Genomic DNA, 22,229 nt, shown 5'->3' with positions numbered 1-22,229 from the left:
AGCCTTCCAGAACAAAGTAGGTTACCTGAACATGGAAATAAACTTTTATTGACAGATAGCACATTTCTAGCTTTAGTCGTACTTAATTTCATTCCTTCAAGTGCTTCTTTTCTGTTTGAAAGATACAGAAACTGCTTGTTAGCAAGGAAAGACCTTCAGACAATGTAGATGCAGTCTTCTGAACAGCAAAAAAAGGAACAAACACTTTTCTGAGGCTTAAGAGTGGAGAACAAAGTGTGCCTCTGTCTTTTTGGGTAGGTAGAAGAGTAAGGGAAGGAATGAAACTCTTTTCATTAAGATGCAAAGCCATAATCCGATGAAACAATTTCTGCAGGAAAAAAGATGAAAAGGAGGAAGGAAGGAAGGAAGGAAGGAAGGAAGGAAGGAAGGAAGGAAGGAAGGAAGGAAGGAAGGAAGGAAGGAAGGAAGGAAGGAAGGAAGGAAGGAAGGAAGGAAGGAAGGAAGGAAGAAAATTTCCACTGAAAATAGGACTGTTTTATGAGATGATGTTATTGATGACAATTTTTATGAGAAACATTTCCTTTAGATTTTTCTCCTTTGCTACACATCATTTTGAATTTTTATGCTATACCAAGATGTTAATTTTAATGTCAGCATTGGTTAGGTTCAACCTCACAGAACTGGGGACAATGAAAGGTGGAACAGTCACACTGCATTTTGGAAAAATTTAAAAGATAATTAGGTTCTTTTATACAAGAGTATGAAAGCTCAAATGATCAGAGCTTCCAGCCAACAGAAAGAAAAAAAAAAAAAAGGCACATGCAAAAGCATGTGGGAAGGGTGTTTCGTTGACTGTTGTCTCGGTAAAAGGCCATGCGAGAGGCAGCAAGAAAACATCCTACAGAGACAGACGAGGGCATTAAGCCAAGGATACACTCAGAATATATGCTAGGAGTGTGATTTTGATATAAACTCAGAGAGTAAATGTTTTGGACTGAGTGCCAAATGAAAAAGGCAAGGAGTGTTGAGTAAAGAACAGTGGGCAAATAAATGGTTTTCTAAGACTAGGTAAACAAAGTCTTCTGCATTCTTTATACACAGGCAGAAACATAGCAAGAATATATGGGTACATTATTTTTTTCACCTCATTACTGATACTACACACTGCATCCCATATGCTAGTCAACCACTGAGATCCAAAATGGGAACAAGATTTCATATAAATGTATGTTATATTAAATAATGTAGAAGTTAAAATGAAATGAATCAAAACCGTCACAAGCTAAATGAAATGCTGGACTTCATCAAAATGGAATATTTTGACAATGTTGATGATCCCAAATCAAAATGTTTCCAGTTTTTAATGTTGCAGGAATTTAGTGCTTTTTCTTTAAAAAAAAATAAAGATGAGGATTTCCTACTTTGAAAACTCCATCTTCTGAGAATCTAACATATTTCAGCTTGAAGAAGGTGCATAAACTTAGATAACATTGTGATCAAGACATTTTTCTTATCTACTTTTATGATTCACTGAAGCAACAGTATGCATTATAGAAGGAACTCTTTCTAAAGCAAGATAATTGCTATGTATTACTAGAACTGTGACAGCAATTTCTTTTGATGGCTAGTATTGTTTTTGTTTGGGTTGGGTTTTATTACATTTAGGAAAATCTCTATATCTTAAAGTGCTATAAAAATAGCTGAGAATGTGTGTTCCATCTAGTGTGCTGGGATTTAGGGGCAAGATTTCACTCACACATTATTTCTAAAATGCACTATTTGTGTTTCATTTCAAATCCTCTGTAGCAGGTGTGACAAGATGCTCTGCTTCATGCTCCAGTCATGACAGAGCTCAATTTAACCCTGCTTTTCTACTATGAAAGTGAATGTACATACACTTTGGCTGTGTATGAAGATATTTGATAAGAAAATCTTGTCAGTTTTATGCCATTCTGTATATCCATGGGTCCATTTAATATTTTAATGTCTTTTCCTGGTTATTCAGAAAGATATTGTATTCTGCATAATGGCAAAGCATTAAAATAAAGTTCACTCGGTAGCAAGACTCAGACATGGTATCTGCAATCAGCAAGGCTGAAATCATTGAAATAAAGCAAATGAGAACAACAAACAAGCAATTCTGACAAGCAAGTGTATCTTAAACTCCCATTTTCAAAGCAAAGAACACAAGGAGATCAAAGACCACCGTGTTCAAAATTGCCATCAACCTCTGATGGAGAGCAAATTACAATAATGGGTTAACACTTCGACGGTTTCGAAGCAAATGAGGAGAAACTTCTATTGCTGCTTTCCAGTCTGTGCATTTTGCTAATCTATATTTGGCTTCCATTGTAACATTCTCCTTCCACACAGCAATGCATTTGGAAAAAGTGAATTTTTGTCACACTGCTTGCCAAGTATTTTAAACTGACACCAGCTATGACTAATGACAGTGCTGGAATGTGCTGTTCTCAGTAGAATAGAGGCCTGTACAGACCTAGGAGTTTCCTGGGGTCCAGCTTCTGTCTGTTCAGGGGGCTGGTGCCATACAGCAGTGAATGATGTTCAGAGTGAACCAGCTGTATTTCCTCCAGACTGGCTTTTCGACCTCGAATTCGCTGAAAGAAAACAGCAGAGGCCTACAATATTCCACTGACAATATTTAGGGGAAAAAAAAAAAAAAAAAAAAAAAAAAAAAAAGTAAAGGTCCAAAATAACATTTAGTATGATTAATAATGGGTTGAAATTGCGTCATGCAGGAATGTGACACTGATTTGTTTATTAAAGTAATGCTATATGAAAAACAAATGCGTGTGTGGTTTATCACAAATGCTTCTCTTAAGTCTTAGCAGAGTTAACTTAATACAGGGTTTCACATACAAGGGAAAGAAAAGATTCTGACTTTTTCTACATTATTTTATGAAATGTGAACCAAAAGTAAAATATTTTTTAAGTCAGAGAGTTGGCTAGAAAACTTCTAGTTTAAAAAACAAAACTTTATTCACACTTGTAATCTGCAGATGTGTTTTGAGTATGGATTAATGTTTTTTGTGTTATTAAAATACCTGCAATTTACGCTGCTGGGAGAGCATGATTACAGTGAGGAGAGCCAGAGAGAGGAAGAAAATTAAAGTGTAAGCTCTTCAATAAAATATTTCCATATCTTTTTTTTTTTTTTTTGGAATATGTTTGATCTCCCAGGATCATTTTTTTGTTGTAGATACTGACTCACTTGCTTTATTATGTTTTTGCATGTGGAGTTTGTCTCTTTAACTGTTTCACCAGCTTGTACTCTCCCCACTTAAATCAGTGTTAAAAAGGGACTATTTCTAAAGGGACTATCAATTCTATAAATTTAATCAGTTTAGATAAATAAGGCAGATAGGAAAGAAGGAAGAAAAGATAAAACTAAAACTTTCTTATTCACCAGGTCTGTTCCTTGTATGTATTAGGAGTTACAGAGTGTCATGGAAATATTTACTTCTCTGCCTGTGTTAGTGCTTTTGCTTTGCAAACACAGCAACATGAAGCAGATTTTGTTCAGGTTTGGGCATAATAAACAGCACTGTCAACAAAGTTCAGGTCCCAAGATCATCTTTCCTGTTCATAACACAAAGAGAAAATGGACTGTTTTTAACGTCTTAGACTCTGTTTGCAGAGCTGGTCATTATGAACATCTGGGGCAAAACCTCTCGCAGGTTTGACTGTGGATCCGCCTGACTGTAAAGGTCTACAAATAAACAGGTACAGGAGTTATCTAAATAGACTGACCTAGTTTTACTAGACTGATTAACCTGTTACAGAAATATTGGTCACATCTAGTTTTTTTAGAGTTTAAGTTGTCATTCTTATTATATCCATCACCTACTCATACACATCCAGAAGCAGCAACCTCTTCACTAGGAGAAGAAAGCGATTTCATAAATATTAAAGAGAATGTGAGGACAAAAAGAGCTTCTGGGGGATGGGTGTGGGGATGTTAGGAGAGAACCAAGCACAGTTTATACTGAGTTAGGCAGTAGCAATTTTTTTCTAAATAATCAGGCAAAATGTCCTAAGAGTTAGATCTAGATGACTGGGAACAAGCTCCCCTCCAGGGAAATGGTGGAAGCCCTATTTCTTGTAGTGTTTAGAAATGGACTGAATACAACAATGGAAAAAACATTTTAAGGAATGATCCAAGAACTAAATGACTTAATAAACCCTTTTTTCATCACTACTTTCTTCAGACCTCTCCCAGTCTCACATGAGAATTTGTAGCAGTGCACTCACATCCTTTTAACACACAGTTGCACAATCAAAATCAGCACATTATGTTACTTCATGGAGTCAGTGCACTCTATAATAGTTCTTCTGGGTCAGATGAAGTATTTTTCTTCACAGGCGAGGTGACTGGTAACATTTATTCATTCATCCATTCTTATTAATGTCTATGTTTCTGATCAGCTGCTTAAAATCTTTATATCCAGCTTTCAACAGCAAAACAGGGAAGGAGAGTTAGTGTCTAGGACAGCTAAAACAAATGTGTAAGAAAAGTATAGGGGTATTTTATGAAGGTGACATCAAAAAACCTTGAGTCATATATTTATATAACATATACTCTGGTCATATATTTTCTACAAGTTACACAAAAGCTCTATAGGACATGCCTAAGACAGTTAACTGTCTATCTCTTTTTAAGTGCTGTTAAATGCTGTACCATTTTAACTACGAGAAGACCCACAGCCAGACACCATTCTTATAACGGGGAGCTCTGTGGTATTCTATAGTTCTACACTAACTGGGTAGGGTCTCTAAATGAACCCCAGAATGAACCAGAGTGGAGAGTATTTTGCTGAGGAGCCTCCTGTTACCCAATATTGCTAGCCAGATTCTCTAGGAAGACAGAGGCTGTGTAGAAAAAAGCTTGTTGAAGAAACCAAATAGCATCTAACAGCCTACTTCAGGCTACTCCTGACAGTAAGGTCCTCAAGGTGCAGCCAACAGCCAAGCTGCTCTTTCTCCAAGGCTTCTCCAGCTACAACATTGAACATTAGCAAGCACATTTCATTCACACAGTAAATGGCAGGAGGAAAGGGAAATGTAAAGAGTGCACATCTGCACTGTTTCTGCATTCACACCTCCTCATTTATTGTTCCTTTCATCCCACCTTTGCTGTATCTCTGCAGGTCAATCCATTTTGAATAGAATTAAAATTCTAACTATCTAAGTTTCCACACACACAAACACACACACAAAAAGTGATACTAAAATGCCCTGTAATAATAAGAACAATTATTCTTACACAATGATGTCAGAATTTAGCTGATTTATAAAAGCACATGCCATAAGTCTATTACCAGAGTCTGGAATCATATAACTTCAGTTATGTAAAGCAAGTTTCTGTCTCTTGCTGGCATGAGCTATTAGACAACGTAACATATGCATCTGTATAACTTTATACGTACATTTTTATCCACATCTTTTTTATTTTAATATGTCCTTTTTCATTTTCTTTGCCCTTAGTAACATCAAAAGACTAAAGTGTACTAGAAAGCAGAAAAATGACACAAAGCTGATGAAAAAGGTGAAATAGCATAGGAGAACTTTTGGACCATATTTGTTCCATTTGGGGAACATGAAAGGGCTTGTTTGGTCATACATCCATAGTAGAAAGGCAAGTCATTCTTTTCTAATGTACATGGCAATCTGTGTGTTGGCTCCCGCCTCTGCCATATGCAGGTCCCCTCATCAGCACACACATTTGCACATCTCAGGAGAGCAAAATGCACCTAAGCACTTCAAAAAAACAGTCCAGAACCAGAAAGCTATTCTCCCCACAACAGGAAAATGTTTTCACCTTTCATAGAATTTAAGGTCAAAGAGGACTGTCTAGTCTGGTCTCCTGATTAAAATATATCATTAAAGTTTCACATAGATAACCTCTGTTAACCTAGGGATTTTGGTTAGACTTTCAGCAGACTAAACTCTTGCATAGTTAGAGATTCAAAAAGACAAAGGTGACACCGCCTATTTCTCTCTGCTAAACTAACAGGAATTGTTGACATAGCTTAAGCAATATTTCTCACTCAGGTCTCTCAGTGTATGATGACCATTGCCTTTACTGCAGCTATTTGTATGGAGACAGTGTCTCAGAGATTCTCTCAGGTTACTCAGTTTGTAAAGAAGGTCTTCAGAGTGTTTCTTACTTTTCTGGGATTTCTCATAATTGTTAAATTCTCTCTTATTTTGAAAAAAATACACAGAGATAACATGGATATTTTGCCAGTCAGTACACTCTCTCTCTTCTCTCTCATCTCTCATTCTTCTCATCTCTCATCTCATTCTCATCTCATTCTCATCACTCTTTCTCTTCTTTATGAGGAAATTGCAGGTATATCATTCATACACACACAGTTATTATCTTCATGTGTTTTGGGCTTCCAGTGCCTAACCTGAGTATGTTCAACACTGCAAAGGATTTTGCTCTTAAAGTGTCTTTATAGACTTTCCTGTGTTATTTCTTCTTTAGTGGTAAACTGAGACTCAGGGGATGAATTTTTTTTATATATATTTTGGTCCATGTGATCTGGCAGACTCAAAGGTTTGTAAAACTTTTAATTCTTTCATTCAGTCCCCTTTGGTCCATGAGATGTGGACAGCAGAAGGTGTAAAATTACCCATATTCATATCAAATTCCACTCTGAAAAGGAAAATATTGCTGGACCACAGTCCCTATAGGAAGGAGAGGTGAGAGCATGAAGTGGGACCTTGTCTACTTTTCTTTTCTCTTTCCTTTCCTTTCCTTTCCTTTCCTTTCCTTTCCTTTCCTTTCCTTTCCTTTCCTTTCCTTTCCTTTCCTTTCCTTTCCTTTCCTTTCCTTTCCTTTCCTTTCCTTTCCTTTCCTTTCCTTTCCTTTCCTTTCCTTTCCTTTCCTTTCCTTTCCTTTCCTTTCCTTTCCTTTCCTTTCCTTTCCTTTCCTTTCCTTTCCTTTCCTTTCCTTTCCTTTCCTTTCCTTTCCTTTCCCTCGCCTCCCCTCCCCCCTCCCCTCCCCTCCCCTCCCCTCCCCTCCCCTCCCCTCCCCTCCCCTCCCCTCCCCTCCCCTCCCCTCCCCTCCCCTCCCCTCCCCTCCCCTCCCCTCCCCTCCCCTCCCCTCCCCTCCCCTCCCCTCCCCTCCCCTCCTTTCTAAAACTGTGTTGATCAGTATAACCTAATACCAGTCATGTGCATATAAATTATGGCCCCACAGGAGCTACGTAAATACTTCCTCTCCATAGAACAAGTAGAAAGCAGACACCACTACCAAAACATAACTCAGTCTTTCTTTTGTCCCAAAGGTAAGGCAGCTATGCTTTGTTCTTTACAAAGAGAAAAATCCATAATAATAATAATAATAATAATAATAATAATAATAATAATAATAATAATAATAATAATAAACTTAATGGTTGTTTTTATGCCGGTCTTTTTAGCTGCCCTGTTCTAGGGCTGCATTTCACAGCTGTCTGTTCTGCATTGGTCAACTTTTACCAAACACAGAACAGATATCTCAGAAACATGCACAACACTGCTAACCTAATGAAAAAATATTATAGCCAAACTGTACTTTCCCAATACATTTCTTAAATACCAAGACTATAAAAAAGTCCAGAACAGAGGGTAATGACTGCACCTTCTTGCCCTGGGCTCAGTCAGGGACTGGTGTCTCAGGTCCCACTCTCTAGGGCTGGCTGTGATCTGAATGTTTTTCTCTTTCAACTTGGGAAAAACAGTGGGGGAAGTAATCTATCCATTTGGAAAAATTATAGTATTTAAAACAAAACAAAACAAAAACTATAAAATAAAATATTCCAAAAGCTAGAACTTGATTCTTGATTTAGCAAGAAACCTGTTAACATTGTTTGAATAATTCTAGAGCTCAAATGTCTATGGCTAGGAAGACAAAATACAGTCTGGAGAAACAGGTCCTTTTGGCTATATATGCAGCAGTAAATTAATCAGTGTCAGGAAACATTCCCAGGCAGAGGAACACAATCATCTGTACTATTAAATTGCTAAAGTGGTCCTTCACACCATTTTGGCAGAGCAGCAACTAACACTCTCCCAAAAACCTTGCAGACATGGCTGGGGCACTGGCATGGGCCAGGGAGCATTTCTGATAGTATGAACATGGGCTTTTCTATGCCAGTTGGCCACAGTGGTGAAGAACAGTCCCCGGCACATTTTATTTTGTAGTGAAGATACAGTTTTGAATAGCCTAGTCAAATGTTGTTATGAATTTACCAAGCTATATTTTAAATTTGCTATATATGAGGGCAATGTGAGCAATATATACAGTTAGTGGGTAAAGTCTATATTAAACTATCTAGATTAATCTATTAACTTCAATGAGTCCAGTGTCAGCCCAGTATGTATGACTTCCATTATCCCATGCTCAGCTGGCAATGCCTGGCTTCTCTGTGCTCTTCATCTCTCCAGGATATGAGGTGCATGAGAGAGGTTAATCCACGTTACACGGTTTAGAGACCATGTTTTGTTCCCTGACAGAGATAAAAAGATCATATAGACATAGATTTTTCATTTATGTAAAGGTTTCTTGCTAGAATAAGAAAATAGGCAGGCCACCCCCCAGCACACTTCTGTGACTAAGGATGCACATGTTGCAAGGTAAGAGATCTGTGCTATACCTGACTGAGCTGGATTTGATCCTGGAACTTCTCATCAAGCAAAAGTGGAACTGCAGTCCATTTGTGGGATACTTTTTTAATTAAAAAAAAAAAAAAAAAAAGTTTACAGTTGCTGTAGAGAGTTTGCTGACTGGCTGTTGCAGGTTGCTGTTCCTAAGCTGTCCTTCAGACTTGGTGCATGAGACACTGCATGTGGTAAAACATCCCCCCATCCCCGCACTCCTTCTGACAGAAACTCTGGGAAACTATATTGAGAAATTATATTAAGAAATACTAGTGTCCATGAGGGAGTATTCGGAAGTCAGGAAAAGAGACAGTGCAGTTCAAGTGATGCTTTGGCTCTGCAACCTCAACTTGGTGTATTCCAGAACACAGTTTAATGGTATTAACTCACTATTTCTTGAATAATGCAATAACCACTCCTTTAGTGACATGAGTCACATATTCAGCTGAATAACTTTTCTAAAGAATCCAAGTACTGTTGAACCAAATTGCTTCAACCCTTCTATATTTTTAAAAGTGAGCAGGTTTAAGGATGTGCTTGATATCAAGCAAATGGTAGAGAATTCAGTGAAGCAAAGGATGGATTACATCATCAGATATAATCCTGCCTTTCACTACATAACAGGATCAAGATAAACACCAGTTCTATGCATGAACTTCACACAGAAGTTCCCAAGATTTTATCATCACAGTTTACATTTTGACAGCTCATTTCACATTCCAGCTTCATTTCAAAGCACACAATGGGAGTCAAAGTCAACTGAATGCCATTCAACATGAAATTATTTATTTCGTTTCTGCCCATTCTCTGGATTTTGTAAGACCTAATGGGCTATAATTCAATTTTTGAAATTGCAGAATTGCAAGGGAAAGCCGTAAGTCTTCCAAGAAACTAGCCTGCACCTCAGAACTAATCTATACTACGTTACCAATTTACCTTTTCGAGACCTATACAATTTATTATTCAGCAAAATCTGTTTATTGATAAAGAAAATAATACATAGTGGCACGTTGCATTTTACCTGTTTGTCCTCTTTTGTCTTTTCTGTATAGTATGGGTCCTGATAAGGTATCTAGGCTTTCATTTAGTAAAGCACTCAACTGGGTGTTTAACTTACTCAAGTATGTGATCCCGTCAATGAAACCACTTGTGTGATATGTGGCCTTAAGGACCTTGCTGAAAGAATGTCTTCTTGAAGATTAAAAAAAATTATCCAAGCTAAAAAAGAACAACAGTAGCCTGTTAGAGTGCTGCCACCTAGTTAAATGATTGTATACAACAAATCCTTTTCTAGTCCTTGCAATGTCTCCCTGCCCAGTATACTAGGCAAAATACTCTTTGTGTACAGCCACTAATAACTAAAAAAAAAATGGGGGGGGGGGGGGGGGGGGAGCTATTATACCTGTTCCATTGGGTTTGTAAAAACCTAAGTATTTAAAGAAAAGTAACTAAAAAAAAAATAAAAATAAATAAATAAATATATAAATAAATATCAAAACCAAAAAGAGAGTATATGAACCCTGACAATTTGGAGATCCTGAAAACGTAAGCAGACTTCTGTTGAACTTTGTTGACTTGTGCTGCAGTGCCATAAGCACCCTCATTTGCCACAGGCTTCTGCAGAAGTTGACAGTGCTGCACAACTGGCAGGAAGCAGTGAGCGGTAGGAAAAGTTGTTTTTCAGTAACCCAAGACATATATTAACCTGAGAGCCCATGTTTGCTTTAAGCATGATATTTTAATACATGATTTTTTGAGGGAAATCAAAATAGAAGAAAGCTTTGCTGTTGCTTTGATGTTATCTAGAAGATTGCACTTGAATGCTTTGTTTTTTTTTGACTTGGCACCCATTGTATTCCAGAAAAATTACAATGCTTTTGAAAACAGTTTGTAGCCTGAAATAAGACAAGATTCAATGTGTTTATGGAGTGATAGAAAGTACATGTAAACAAGCAGTGCTCTATACTACTACAGAAGTAAAATTGTTAGTTGCTTCAAGAAATCAGGGACTGTTCTATTGAAAGTTCTGCAGTTGCCATTTGATTCTGTCATTCTAAATTTCTATATCAAGGTGAGGAGCAGGGTTACACCTGAGTTTTAGGTTTTTATGCATATGGATATGACTTCTATGGAGCAAATTATTTGTTTTCTGCTTGGAAAGTGTGCTTTCTGAAAATGTGCTATTTTAATATCACCAGATAAATCCAAATAATTTGATGTTAATTCACTCTATTCTTACAGAATTAAGACCGATTTAGGACTTAATAATTTTTCCATTTACTTTAAAAAGTCAAGTATCTGGTCTTTATCTTTTATTACCTCACACTTGTTTAGCAACCCAGTTTCTTGCAGCCTTGACCAGATGCTTTGGATCCTTCCAGCATGCTCGGGGTGATTAGCGTAGTTGCCACACATACACTGGTGCTTCAGCATCAGACTGTCATATACAACACCTTCAGTACAAAGACAACACAATAAGAAACAGTGAGTAAAACAAATGCAAGTTATATAGTCTTATGTCACGCATACTCTAGCACATCTAGATTTTATTTGTCAGTTGGAGAAAGATGAAAATTCTGGATCTTAAATGCTATTTTCTTTGAGAGACTGTGAATGTTGACTTAAAAATTGTATCTTTCATAGTATAGTATAGTGTACATACATATAAAAATAGTGTTCAAGAAACTATACTAAAAACACACCTGTCAAGAAGAAAGGAAATTGGGTGGTGCCTTGTTAAATCTTTTATGTCTAGAAAAAAATGAGTAATGTTACTGAATCAGTTATTTTCTCTTTATTTAGTGGATAAAGCCAGTTAAGGTTGTTAATCAACCTCTGTACAAGAAAGTATTATTTATTCATAGCAGTCTAAGGAAAGCCACTCAGAAAAACAACTTTTAAAATAATTTTTACAATGACAGTGCTACTTTGTATTTGTAGTGCTTAACTGATACTATATTAAGTCAAAAGCATATCAGGTGGAAATTTCAGAGAGATGCAACAGTGGCAGCCAGAGTCATTTTTCATTAAAAAGAAAACTTCCACTCACTACACAATTAAGACCAAATCCTGTTGTTAGACTGCAATGCAAAGTTCCTTTGGAATTTTCTATGCTCATTTATCCAAGGACAGAACAACTTTATACCACAGAGGTATCAATATCACATTGCTCTGTAGCTGTGTGTTAAGAGCAAGAGAGAAATTATAGAGAGTAGGCTTGAAAACTAAGCTTCAGTTTTCAAGGCTCTTAAACAAAGTCTAGGACACTGAAAAATAATGCTATTTATTTACTTATTGTTTGCATGTCCCTCAGAAATGTCTGGAACAAAAAATACCCCCGTGAACCATTTTCATTTGGGAAATATTTGGATTTTTCTTCCCCTTACAATTGAAAAGGACTCAAATCAACAACTTCTTCAAGCTGCAAAACTTGGCACTCAAAAATTCTTTCTTATGTGCCATCACTGCTGGGATGCCAACACAGTTCTGGGAAAATTGTTTTAGCCTGCTACTGAAAAGTCAGCCAGTGAAGAAAATACAAAATTAAAGTCCAGATTCAACAACATGCTCAATACCACCCTTATTCAGCAAAGTTCTTGAATGGATATTGAACTTTATTAAAGTGTTTAAAAATTCTGCTGAATAGGAGCCTGTATACATTGTGGGTAATGCAAAGTTAAGGTTCTCAGAAAATTCAATTAGAAGCCAGAATTTTTAAATTATGCTGCTCTAGAAATATTTATGCTGTCATATTACTTAGCTCATGCACTTTAGAACTGATCCTTTGGGATTTTGCTATTTAAGTCAAAATGATAATATGACAATCATGTTTAGCATAAGGAGAACACAAAAATAATACCTACATGTAGCATGACTGGTTTTATGCTAAACAGTTATCCAACAAAAAAAAATAGTGCATTGGCAATGAAATCTTGTACTTATTTTTTTGGTTTGTTTTCTTTTAAACAATAAAAAAGAACCAGTGAAAATCTGGAACTAATAAACTAATGCAGCTTAAAATCTCTGCTGGCATTGCCAAAGCAGTTAATAATTTCTTTTCTCTGCAGTTATTTGCACTGCACAGTTTATAAGCTTTGCTGCTCTATCATCAGGTCTTATAAGTTATTTGAAACACCAAGTGTGCATGCAAATAGATGCATGTTTACATATCTAACTTTCCTTTTCTTGGCACCCAGAGCTTTAACTTCTACTGTCTATTGCATACCCAGATTTTACAATTGGCAGTGGTCATTATAATATTAACTAAGAAAACCTTCCCTCCCATCTCCCTTACCAACAGGGGAGATGTTTAGATGCTAAATGGACATGCATTAGGATTTCCAGAAGCACTTAGGCAAAGCAGGCACTTATATCCAATGGACTTTGATGGAAACACTTGTTGTTAAATGTTGACAAGAGTAGTTCAAAGTTGAAAGTATCTCTTGTCTGCCACTCTTTCAGCCATCATATTATTCTAATTATGAGTGTTCCCTATACACTTAGATTTGCATAGTCCAAACTGCAGTTAATAAAAATAAAAAATATATGTTTTATTATGTTAGTATTATACAGAATCAAGAAATTATATAATAATGACACTTTTTGAATACTATATCAGGGGTGAAACCAAACAGCGGTTTTGAAGTGAAATGCAGAATGCTTACGATGATATAGACATAGGTATACATGTATGATATAGGTATAGATAGATGGATGATAGAGATAGATATAGATTAGATGATATAGGTATAGTATAGATGATATAGATATAGATGATATAGATATAGATGATATAGATGATAGATTAGATATAGATATAGATGATATAGATATAGAGAGATAGATATAGACAGATACAGACAGACATAGATAGACATTGACATAGACATAGACATAGACATAGACATAGACATAGACATAGACATAGACATAGACAGATATAGGCATCCCTTCCTTAATGCATTAATATTTTTACCCAAATAGAAAATAAATGAAAATGTAATTTTGTTGTATGTGAATTACCTTGTCCAAATGAAAAATCAGTTTAACTGGTCAGGTCAGTATTGCATGGTAGAAATTTATATTCCAAACTTTTAAATAGCAAGATATTCACACCAGAAAGTGCAAGAAATTATTTCTAAACAAGATTATTTGACTTAAGAAAAGACTGAGATATATGTTTTCATTTATTGCAAGCATCTACATTGATTTAGGATGTGCAAGTAATTCTGATGTATGGCTGCTGGTCATACAGCACATGTGCTTGGGACAATACCACAATGCAGCAGTAGAGCTTACTGCTAAAAATAGCCTGTAGGATTTCCCTAACAGGATTCAGCCAATAATCTCCCCACCCCCACAAAAGAAAGAGAGGGAGAGGGAGAGACAACTGTTTTCAATTGCAGACTGCTGTGAAATATTAATAAAAGATGGTTATTCTGTCTCTCTAGAAGAAATGCCTACAGCCAGATTCTGCTCTCAGATTCCTTGTGTAAATTTGAGCAGCTCCACTGAGACTGATGGATTTATTCTGGATTTACACCAATATTATTGAGGTCAGAATGTGGCCCTGATGACAGACTGGAATGGTGGCACCACTGAACCATATTATGATAGAGGACACAGGACAAAATAAATTGAATTTGCATTAAGTTAGAAAAATCAAGATCTCCCTAGTGAGGAAGCCCAAACACTCATTTTTCACCAAAATTCTTTATTTGGGTCAACTTCTTTTAATAATATTCTGAACAAAGAGGAGATCAGGAGACCTGAAAATTTGTTGGCTAACAGAATGCTTTCAAGAAAGTAAAAAATCCTGGAGAACTGTAGTATCAATAAGAAAATCCAAGGGAAGAACATCTAATTAACTTCAGAAGAATAATCTGAACAAAGTAATATCAAATATTGTTTAAATCATCTAGGTGAGCATCAAGAACATTTTATATTTTTTCCATCTTTAACTTACTATTTGCACACATACTGCATATATATTGTACACATCTCTCACAACCATCACCTTTCTGATTCTCTTCAGATATTTGGCCAAGAACATTTTCTCTCATAACTAATAATAATACAGGCTAATTTTGATGCTGGTGTAATGTTTTGCAACAGCAGTTTTCCTTTTACCTTTTTTACTCTTCTAAGCATATTTGTCCTTAAATAGGAAAAGATGCAATATGAAATAATTAAAATCATGGAGGTGTTTTTATTTTAATTTCTAAGACCAGAATTTGACCTCACTTTGTGATATAAGAGAATTTTCACCCTTTCTACCCACCCAGTCCTTCTTTGCAGTTTTAAAAAGGGTAGTGTAGCAATTGCTGTAGGTAATGGCTGGTTTCATTTCGTGCTCTCTTAATGGAGCAAATCATAGAACCATAGCTCAGACTGGAAGAGGTCCCTAGTCCAACCCTGTGCTCAAAGCAGGTCAGCGCTGTGACCAGTCCAGGTTGCTCAGGGCTTTCATCCCAATGCAATTGGGAAAGTCTGTAAAATAATAGATAAAAACCCTGTCTCCTTTTCGTTTTTTCCACTGAGTAAAGAATATGTGCTAGGACACCACCCAGACTCAGGAGAAATGATTCACAAATGAAGCTATTCTGTGAAATATCAAACCATATCATACCATAATACATCATGTGTTGATACTTTATATATATAACTATTCACAGAAACTGTATTGGTGTTGCAAGGCCTCTGTACAATGTCAATCCAAAAATGATACTCTTATAGTACAAAACTATCTTCAACATACTCAGAAACTGCACTGATAAAGGTTATATATGTCTGTAAGTCTGAAGAGTGTTAGAGAAAGGGATTTTCTTCCAAGAAAAGTAATGCTTCGTTGTGAATCCAGCAGTTGTAGGCACTGTTGGATTAGCAGACTGGTCATTCAGCCAGGAGGTATACATGTAGGCTGGCCAGTTAGCATAGGCACAGTCTGGAAGCAGGTATAGCACTGAACTATGTTGTCCTCAGCCATGGGGGATATAAACAAGAAGTGAAAGAACAGACAGCAGAGAAGCATAATTGCTATGAAAGGAATGAAGTCATAGGGAGTGTGGGAATGGGAGGATTTTCACTTTAATAAGAGGTGACTATTTTGAAAAAGAGGTGGAAGGAGAAAAGAGACTTAGCAAAAGAAAAAAACAAGGATTCAACAAAAAGTTGTTTCCTATTTAGAGAAAGACGCTCAATGAAGTATTGAGAATCTCAGGTGGAATTAAGCAATACTGGTTCTCTCTTTTTCTTTCCAGTGCTGTGGTTCGTACAGCAATGATTTACTAAAAGAACAAGGTTAAATTGCCTGCCTGATCTTAATATGCCTTGACTCTGCATATGCACTATCTGTATTTCCATTGTAGAACCCCATCAGGCTCCCTTTTGCTGAATTGAGCCATTTGTGCCTGGTATGTCGCACTTCCCAAAACCATCTGCACTCAGTGTCTGTCCTACATCATTTCATTTCCTCTATTACTCTCCATCTGAAATTCACATTTTCTCATTTAAACAGTTCCACTGGTGATGCCACAAATCCCTGGATATATGTTACCCGCCTGGCCCTGCTCCCCTATCTGGGGATTTATAACAGGAGGTGTCAGTAAACTTTAGCAATCAGACTCAAACAGCAGCCTTTAAATTTGCAACCCTATTCAACTTTTCCAGTGAAATTGCAGATTTCTGAACGGGACTTTGAAGACTATACACACTGAGCTTGCTTTTGTTCTCTTATGTGAGTCTTTCAGAATGAGTTTACAATGTCTTGGGGATTCTATGAACCACAAGAAAAACAGTGGCCTGGCCTAATAATACTGTCTCTACACAGCTGGTCTTTTTGCAGAAACTCATGGAAAGTGAATTAGCAGGTTTCTATCTGTACTGTCCAAATGTTTCTTATCCAACAAGTGAAATTCCTAAATTGACTGTATACGTTCAGAAGAAATTCTCTTTCATTTTTGAATGTCACCTTGCACCCATTCACCAATGCTTTTAGGACATCTCTTTTTATTTTGTTTTTGTTTGTTTGTTTGTTTTGTTTTTTTCTTTAAGATAATAATCTTTTGCTTTCCATGTTCACATTCTAATTTGAGAGGCAGGAAAGCACACTGTCTCACACAGACACATACAGTGCCCATTGAGGACTCCATCCTATATCAGTCCATGGTCATGTCCTCAAGAACTGTTAGGTTTTAAAGCACGGCAAATTCTGCCAACCAATGCAAAGGAATAACTACTTCCAAAAATAAAAACCTGAATAAACAGTATCTCCAAGTACTATTTTCTCTTGTGCACTCTTGTGCACAAAGTGAAACTTTACTTCTAACCATATTTTAACATAACATAACCATGTTGTGCTGATATGCAGGCTCTTAAAAAGATGGCATATCTTGCAAGGTTAGGTTACCTACAAAAATGACTTTTTTTGTCATCATTTTTCTTCCTTTCACTGATTATTTTGAAGGTCCTAACCCCTCTGCTTCAGACAGTCTAGGCCAGACAGATAGGAGGTGCTCCCTAAGTGATTGGATTACGTTGGGCCTGACCAGAAAACCTGACTCTGTAGAAACTCCACACAAATGCTGAAAGACACCAAAGCTGTAGTCAACATCACTTTCCAGTCAGTGCTACGGTTTTTCTCTTTCTGTAGGGAAACCATCCTTGCAGTGTAGACTGACTTGTCAAATGAAGACGTTGAGAATTACACTGCAGCTTTCCTACTTACTGGTGGTCTTTCTTCAACTTATTGGTGGTCTCTTTATGAAACAGAACATGAAGAAAAGAGCCAGAGGATGGGGAAATGAAAGAAAAATCTATAAATGACTTAAAGGCACAAAAAATGCACCTGTTGCTATATTGCCAGAGCCAGTCAATGATAATAATTTATGACTGTGTGAATATTAACCCTGTGATTTATCAGCTGCACTGGTTGACTTGATGCCAGTACAGCATCATAAAACCAAGGAACAGTAGGGCTAGAACTGAATGCATTGCTGCAGGAGTTATTCAAGGCATTTAAATCTGTTGATCCCACATGAACAAACGCATTTGCCCTGCCTATTAAAAATAGTCTTTAGGGAATCCTACCAGTCGTGTAGACATGCTGGCTGGGCTGGTCCATGGCTGGGTGAGGTAATGTGGAGTCAGTGGGGGAAGGTGGGGTCCTGGACACTGGCCGATGTTTATCTAATCCCACCATGCCAACTGTAGCCATCTGAGCCTGGTAGATTTGCAACTGGTGGACACGCCGATGCGCCAGGAACTCCTGTTGCCAAGAAAACAGCACAGTAGAAAGAAATGTGAGATGGGATCAAGTAAGACACTGAGGGAAACATGTCAACAAATTAAGTTCATTAGGTCAGGGCTGTAATAAACGGTGTGGAGAGAAAAAAAAAAAAAAAAAGAAAAAAAAAAAGCACACCTAAGACCTAGTCAATAAATCCATTCAACAGATGTTTTCACACTGACATTGTGGGCTGCTGTCTTTGCTGGAGAGGAGGTGATGGCAGGCAACCTGTCAGTTCTCCCTGACAGAGGAAAACACAGTTTCACATGCGGAGTTATAAAAGACAAAGTTTTTTCTAACATCTTGAATATATAACATGGTGTTAGACTATGCACTTTATGATCCTATACAAACAAATTAAAATCAAATCTTCTTAGAGCGCTGAAAGCAAAGAGCAGTGTCCGTATTACCCAGTACCAAATTCGCTGAGGAACCGTGAGGCAAGTTTTGACAGAGGGCTTGGTTGCCAGAACTGCCTGGAAAACAGGAACATTTTGAACATCGGTATTCACGAATAATTTAGAAATCCAAAGATTTTTAAGAAAGATCACACTTCAGGACTTTTTTTTTTTTGGTCATATCTGCTTTTGTCAGTAGGCAGTGCCAAACACTTCAGTGAAAGGTAGGCAGGAATGAAAAGACTGAGACAGAGCAGAAAGGCGGATGTCAACCTTCATCTTGTTTGTCAATAGATGACAACTTCAGCTGACATGACAAAGGTTGAAATGCTGGCCCTGCTAAGTCAGTAGGAACCTCGGCATTCAATCACTCCACAGAACAGGATTGCTTCCCAAGCCCCGTTTTTTTTTCCCCCAGTTTCTATTTTTTTGTGCATATGGTCCTAGAACCTCAACAGAAAGCAAATGCAGGAAAGAGATTTCCAAGCCAGTTTGCAATATAAATCCAGTTGAAGTTCACACTTCCATCTTAGATTTACAGACACTACTTATCCTCACCCAGGCCTAGTACGTATATAAACACAGGAATATATACATGATACATATGGATTTTTATTCGTATTATTATTATTATTTTAAACCCAGTAACAATTAGTGGTGCCAAAAGCTGCCATTCTGGGGCAGATGAGGCTGCCATCGTTGGGCACTGGGAGAGGCAAAGCAGAGGTTGTATAGGAAGGCAGGCAGGAGCACCCTAGGCCTACCCCAACCCACCACCAGCTGCAGACTGAATCCACAGCATGTGGGGCGCGAGAATGTCTGCCCTTCATGCAAGGAAAGAGGCCTTTACGAAAATGAATGCTCATCAGAAACAGCTGAAACTGGGAAAAATGCTTTACAATTCAGCCTCAAAACCCACATTAATACTGAGGGTCGCCACTTCAGTGGAAAGACAAGGTCATGGGAAGGGTAAATCACCTGAGACCTTGTCAAAAGTGACTGAATAAAGAAAGAAAATATGAGTAAACAGAAGAGGTTTTACAAGAAGTGTCTTGGTCTGGGGTCATGAACCATTTCCCTTTCTTTAAATACAGTCCCCAACTATTTTTTATTTTTAAGTGTATGATGACAGGATGGTGTTATATATTCCAGAAAATATCTGGAGACATCTGAACAGGTCTGTGTATTCCCTTTCCTTAAGAACATAACAGAACATTCGGGAATTCTTTCTTGAAATACCTAAGTGCCTTATTTTCTTTACTTTGCTTCACTAATTATTTTCAGAGGGGACTTTTTTGATCTCTGAGGTATATACATCTTTTGTGAAGTTTGTTATGGGTGCATGCAATTGGAAAGGAGAAGTGAAGAACACATGGATGGTCACGTGTTGAATATTTTCACTGTGGAGAACAGAAGTAGATAAATTCCTTTGTGAGGATTTACCATTTACTTTCCTCAATGCTGTGTGAGTGCTCAGCAGTGAAGGCACAAGAAGCCCTTCACTTCGTGTGGCAAAATTGCTTCCTGCACCTCAGCGTAAAGCGGTGACAGCAGCATTGTCCCTGATGCAACTGTATCCACCAGCTCTTGCCTACTTTTCCAAAGCATGAGAGCTAGCCAAGCAGTTTGGAAGAAGCCATGCTCCTACCAAACTCCAGAGACCCCTCTTCACACACAGTTTTACTACCATATGTGAAATCAGCAAAGTGTTTGTTATTTCTGGTGCTCTCCTAGACCTCATAAGTTAAATTCACTACATTTATTAAATAGATGATATCTGGTAGTTCTTCAGTCTAAGGGGTTTTTGAAGCTATCTTTCAGTGTTTACACTAACTAATGACAATTCATTAATTAAGCCCACAGTTCTGATAATTACTACAGTATAGAAGACACTAGTAATTTTTCCCTATTGAAATGTTCTTCAAGCTAGTAAGGGTGCATCTGTGCCTTCTGGCAGTTTGCACTAAGCGGTGTTATTTAAATATACTTCTGAAGTAAATCTTCTTGGAAATTCATCTATCACTGGGGGTTCATACCGAGCACAGAGATTTCTGTTTAGACTTTCCTCAGTGCTGATAGACTCAGAGCTCCAAGCCTTGTCTGCATTCTTTTTACTTTCAGAACTGAACTTCACTTGTATGCTGCCTGCAAAATTATATCCAGTGAAGCTGTAAGTTAGGTATTCAATCAATGTCTAAAGTCTAATATATTCAGGTGGCTGACTTTAAGAAGCTGAAATAAGTAGTTTTATTATTTATTTATTTATTTATTTGGCACCCTGAAGAAGGGGAAACCAATGTTTTGGAATACCAAATGTAAATAAGTCATGAAAATGTTGCTTCTTTCACTTATAAAAAGATTAGGTATTTTTTTCTATATAATCAATAAAAATAACACTATTTTTCAGGGATATGAACAAATGAGGGTAATTTTTTTAAATAGTAATCAACCTTTGTGAACAATACCTAAAGGCCAGCCAACTATACATTTTAGCAATTTGTCAAAGACCAAAAGGAGAGCCTGTTCCTGTTCTCTTGCTTTTTTTCTGATGAACTGTGTTTTGCTTATATCATTCCACCCTTCTCAAATGAAAGCAGACACATACACAAAATTTACACGTGTTTACCAGCATTATCAGCCCAGGGAAGGACAAGAAATTTCTGGATGGTTAGGTAGAAGGCTCCATGACACCAGCTTTAATTTTGGAGGTTACAGAAAATGGTTTGCCTGGGAAAAATTTTTAAAAATTGTTAAAAGCATAGTAGTTTATCTCACAAGGCTTACAATGAGGTTTGCTTACATCCTCAGGTGACTTCCACATTCTTTAACTGTAATTTTAAAACTGCTAGACATCATCAGAGTTTAGACTTTAGACAGAGTTTAGACAGTGTTTTAGCCAAAGTTTTAGCCTAACTTCCTGATTTGGTTTCATTTTACAGATAACAGGCATTCACATACATATTTTCCAGCCATCTATATATTTATTCTGTGAATGTCTGTGATACTCTGTGTCACAAGTGGATTAATGCAAAGAGTAATGTGGATAATCAACACGCTTATCTGGCTCCCCAAATGCCCACCTGGTCTTTGGAAGGAATTAGTGCAACACAATGAATTCATCTTTGGGTTTTATGTGCTACAGCACCGCAAACACATGTCCACCTCTCCAGCAATATGACAAAAGCAGTATTTGCACATCTGCAGGGTTAGTGATTTCTGTGAATATGTTTGGAGCATTTCTTAGGTAACCTGAGCTGTGCCTGCCCGGCATGAAGCCTGCTAGTTCCAGGTGTCTGAGATTAGTTCATTAGTAGAGGCAAGCAATTAGGGCCTCGGCTGGAGCAAATGGAGGGCCTTTCTTCATCTTCCCAAGGAACTAGCTGAGGCCTCAGTAATTATTTTGAGGAGGATATTTAAAATCAGTATCTAAAGAGAGGATGACCTTTTCAGTGGTATGGGAGGTAAATATTTGTTATTCTCTTTGTTTTGCTATTTGTTTTCTAGGAGGACCTGGAAGTCATTAGGATTGGTGTGAATGCTCCTTATGCATAGACACGACTTCTATGTTTTAGTGCTTAAGGATGTGTGTGTTTGGAGGATTTTAATAAAAGTTACTTTCTTGTTTTACTGGCTCTGAGAACTGGTGACCTGCAAGTGTATTTGGTTGGACTGTTAGATGATCTATGTTGGGTTTTAAAGTATGGCTGAGTTATCTATGATTCAGTGCCCTTTTGAAATATGTCTTGTGCAGAAAAAAAAAAAAAAAAAATCACTCCTAATTTATTTTGCTGCTCTGCTTTTTTTTTTTTTTATTCTATGTAATTTAGTTTGATATGCTTATGTGTAGCTTAACTGCTGTTAATTGTCCCAGAATTATGGTATAGGCATAAAAAATCCTAAGTATGTATGGATAT

General features: G+C 37.2%; 1 protein-coding gene and 1 long non-coding RNA gene across 2 annotated transcripts in view; one reads left to right on the top strand and one right to left on the bottom strand.

The window, feature by feature from the left end:
* Positions 1 to 21,136, bottom strand: part of LOC311432445 (histone deacetylase 9-like) — a gene marked incomplete at its 5' end in the record, with an annotated part of 142,587 nt that extends 121,451 nt beyond the window's left edge. Inside the window, 6 exons of the mRNA XM_084510894.1 lie at positions 2,459 to 2,579; positions 10,951 to 11,084; positions 17,719 to 17,896; positions 18,328 to 18,393; positions 20,303 to 20,460; positions 21,100 to 21,136. Of these exons, the coding sequence (XP_084367020.1) occupies positions 2,459 to 2,579; positions 10,951 to 11,084; positions 17,719 to 17,896; positions 18,328 to 18,393; positions 20,303 to 20,460; positions 21,100 to 21,136 (694 nt within the window). The remainder of the gene's footprint in view (positions 1 to 2,458; positions 2,580 to 10,950; positions 11,085 to 17,718; positions 17,897 to 18,327; positions 18,394 to 20,302; positions 20,461 to 21,099) is intronic.
* A 526-nt stretch (positions 21,137 to 21,662) lies between these two features.
* LOC311432530 overlaps positions 21,663 to 22,229 on the top strand; it is a 37,268-nt gene continuing 36,701 nt past the window's right edge. Inside the window, exon 1 of the long non-coding RNA XR_014690118.1 lies at positions 21,663 to 21,776. This is a non-coding gene — a long non-coding RNA (uncharacterized lncRNA). The remainder of the gene's footprint in view (positions 21,777 to 22,229) is intronic.

Source organism: Aythya ferina, assembly GCF_964211825.1.
Source record: "Aythya ferina genome assembly, chromosome: 2".
NCBI lineage: Eukaryota > Metazoa > Chordata > Aves > Anseriformes > Anatidae > Aythya > Aythya ferina.
Note: the sequence above shows the minus strand (reverse complement) of the source record. Positions and strands in the feature narration are given on the sequence as shown.